The sequence below is a fragment of the Brachypodium distachyon genome, chromosome 1 (assembly GCF_000005505.3).
Source record: "Brachypodium distachyon strain Bd21 chromosome 1, Brachypodium_distachyon_v3.0, whole genome shotgun sequence".
Taxonomy (NCBI): Eukaryota; Viridiplantae; Streptophyta; class Magnoliopsida; order Poales; family Poaceae; genus Brachypodium; species Brachypodium distachyon.
In genome coordinates, this window is record NC_016131.3 from 47030540 (window position 1) to 47033234 (window position 2695).

Below are 2695 nucleotides of genomic sequence, written 5' to 3' on the forward strand. Positions count from 1 at the left end.
TTTATATCCTAAATTCTTGAATCAAATTTGTTCAAGTATGAATGTATTTATTTTTAAAAAGTGTCTAGATACATGTAATATTTCGACAACAATTTAGGATCGGAAGGAGTATTTCGGTTTTACTTTCTCTGGTCCTAAATTCTTGGCTCAAATTTGCTCAAATATGGATGCATCTACTCTTTAAGAACGTCTAGATACATGTAATATTTCGACAATAATTTAAAAATATATACTCAAGAAGAGGGAGAAGAGAATTAGTAACAGCCACCGTTAGAGATACCCTTGAAAACGCCCAATTTTAGGTAAATAAAGTTCAGAGTAAGCGAAACAATAATCTATACGTACTGAAGTACTACTACTATCTGGTTGAAATTCCTGAGTTCGAAATTAGGCATGTGAATGGGTGTTTCCAGTGCTAATCCTAGAGGGAGAACTAATGGGAAGACAGAGTTCATCATCATGCATCTGTAGATTTGTAAAATCGGCAGCACAATCACTTGAAAAAACGAATGTGGCTATGGACAGATTAAGAACAGCCAAAAGGAAACCAAGAAATTAACTCAAGCAAAATGTTTGCAACCCACACTGCACCCTAAAAAAAAAACAGCACAAGTCTTCTTCCTCCCTTCCTGTATCACGATTCCCCGACGCTTCTCCTGGGCCACTGCTGCAACGCGGGCGAGGAGTCGTCGGACGCGAGCACGGGGAGCTTCCCCTTGCCGTTCCGCGGCCACTGCCAGATCTTGGACACCGAGAAGCTGTCGCCTCTGCTCCCCGCGCCAATCTTCTTCCCCTCGCCACCGCCGCCAGCCGGATTGCCGCCGCCGCCGGAGATCCCTCTCGGCCCCCTCATCCTCTCCGCCCCATCGCCGCCGCGCCGCCGGTGGACGGACACCTGCAGGCTGGCCTCGGCGAGCACGTACTGGTAGGACCCCATCGAGTAGCACCTCCTGCCGCTGCTCGTGTCTTCCTCCTCCCTCGCGGCAACGGCGGGGTCGTCGCCATCGCGGATGACGACGGGGCCGGCCCTGGACGCGCTCTTGAACTTGCCCAGCCGCACCGGGAACACCGCGCCCTCTTCCTCCTCCTCCTGGTCCTCCCGCCGCCTCCAGTCGTCCCCTGCCGCGGCCTCGGCTCCGTCGAAGAGGTCGGCGTCGAGGAGCGCGCAGCGGCAGAGAGGGCAGGTGGAGTTGGAGAGGAGCCAGGTGTCGATGCAGTCGACGTGGAACGCGTGGCCGCACGGCGGGAGCAGCCGGAGCCGGTCGTCCCCCGCGAACTCGCACAGGCACACCGCGCAGTCGAACGGCTCCTTGGCGCCGGCGCCCCCGCCGGCCACCGCGTCCCCGTAGGCGAACACCGGCAGCGCGTCGATGACGGCCTGGTCCAGCCCTGCATCGTGGAGGTGGAACAGCTGCTGCAGCTGCCTCTGCAACGCCGCCGAATCCTCCCCAACCTCCGCCGTCCCCGCCTCGTCGGCGGCGCCCTCCACCGCCGCCGAGCGTATGCGGCGGGCGTGCCACCGGAGGAGCCGGACGAGGAGATGTAGCAGGCCGGAGACGAAGACGACGCCGGCCAGTATCACCACCACGAAGAGCAGCACGGGGCTAATCCTCATCTTCTTCTTCTCCTCCCCCGCCTCCCTGGCCGGTGTGGTCCGGGCAATGCGCCCCTCATTTCACGACACGCCGGGGAAATCAGCGCAGCTCACCGGCGCTTTTGAGCCGAGGAGTGGGTTAGCTGCTTATTGGTTGGGGCAGCAGCTAAAAATCCTTGCAAAGTGCAAGGATCCGAGCAATTTAGGTGAACGAGACTACGGGAGGCATGGAGAGGCTGGACGGAAAGGGCTAAGCGAAGAAGAAGGCTGGTGTCATGTGTGACCAACAGACAAACAAACAAACAAACCCCTCGTGTTTATGTGCAAGCAACCGAGGCGATTTAATAAAACCACCAAAGCAGCAAAGATGGGCTAAGCTGCTGTGCTGCCGCCCATTTTGCGTGTGCTTCTGAGGTGAGTGACGAGGATGATGGGCTCCGGTACGAAGATCCTCTGCGATCCTTGCACGAATGCCGTGGCTCGATCTTGGCCGTTCAAATTTGCCGTGCGATCATGCATCAGGGTCCCGTAGGACCGTGATCGGATGGAGAGGGAGTAATACGAGTAGAATTCGACCTTTTATATTTTCTGTCATTTCGGATGGTGCAAGATTGGTACCCTGTTCCTTGCTCTCCTCGTCGGCCTTCATCAAAACCTTGGATTTGGTCAGAGAATATCGCTGGCCGGGGATTTGAGGCTGCCGTTAGGTGGCCGGTATTTTCTTTGCCCGTCAACAAAGGCAAGCCAGGTCTACAAGGCTCCACTTAAGCAGCTTTCCGATTTTATTCTTCCGTTTGGCCCCTCGTGTGATGTGAACAAAAAGCGTGTTGAGGAGAAGATTAAAGACGAGAAGAAGGATCACGAAGATCCGTACGTGTCGCGGTGAGCTAAGGTAGCGCAAAAAAGTCGGAGGAGAAAAATGGCTCGATTTGGTCGGGGTTGATAGCGATTCGGCGAGACCTAATCGTGCCACGAGTTATGTTTAGACATGAGAGCGAGCTAGGGTATACTAGGCCGTGTGGTTTGCCGTAGCCCCGTCGGGTTCTACCGGGGGAGCTAGCGCGGGCCGGCTAGTTTTTTTAAAATAATATTTTTTTTCAT

General features: G+C 55.0%; 1 protein-coding gene across 1 annotated transcript; it reads right to left on the minus strand.

Moving 5' to 3' along the window:
- Nucleotides 1-363: 363 nt before the first annotated feature.
- LOC100842401 (RING-H2 finger protein ATL46) lies at nt 364-2219 on the minus strand. Its single transcript, XM_010229688.3, has one exon. The coding sequence runs from the start codon at nt 1613-1615 to the stop codon at nt 635-637; it is 981 nt and encodes a 326-aa protein (XP_010227990.1). The 5' UTR covers nt 1616-2219; the 3' UTR covers nt 364-634.
- Nucleotides 2220-2695: the final 476 nt, after the last annotated feature.

Coding starts and splice junctions, on each gene's coding strand:
- LOC100842401 (XM_010229688.3), bottom strand. CDS start 1,615: ATGAGGATTAGCCCCGTGCTGCTCTTCGTGGTGGTGATACTGGCCGGC.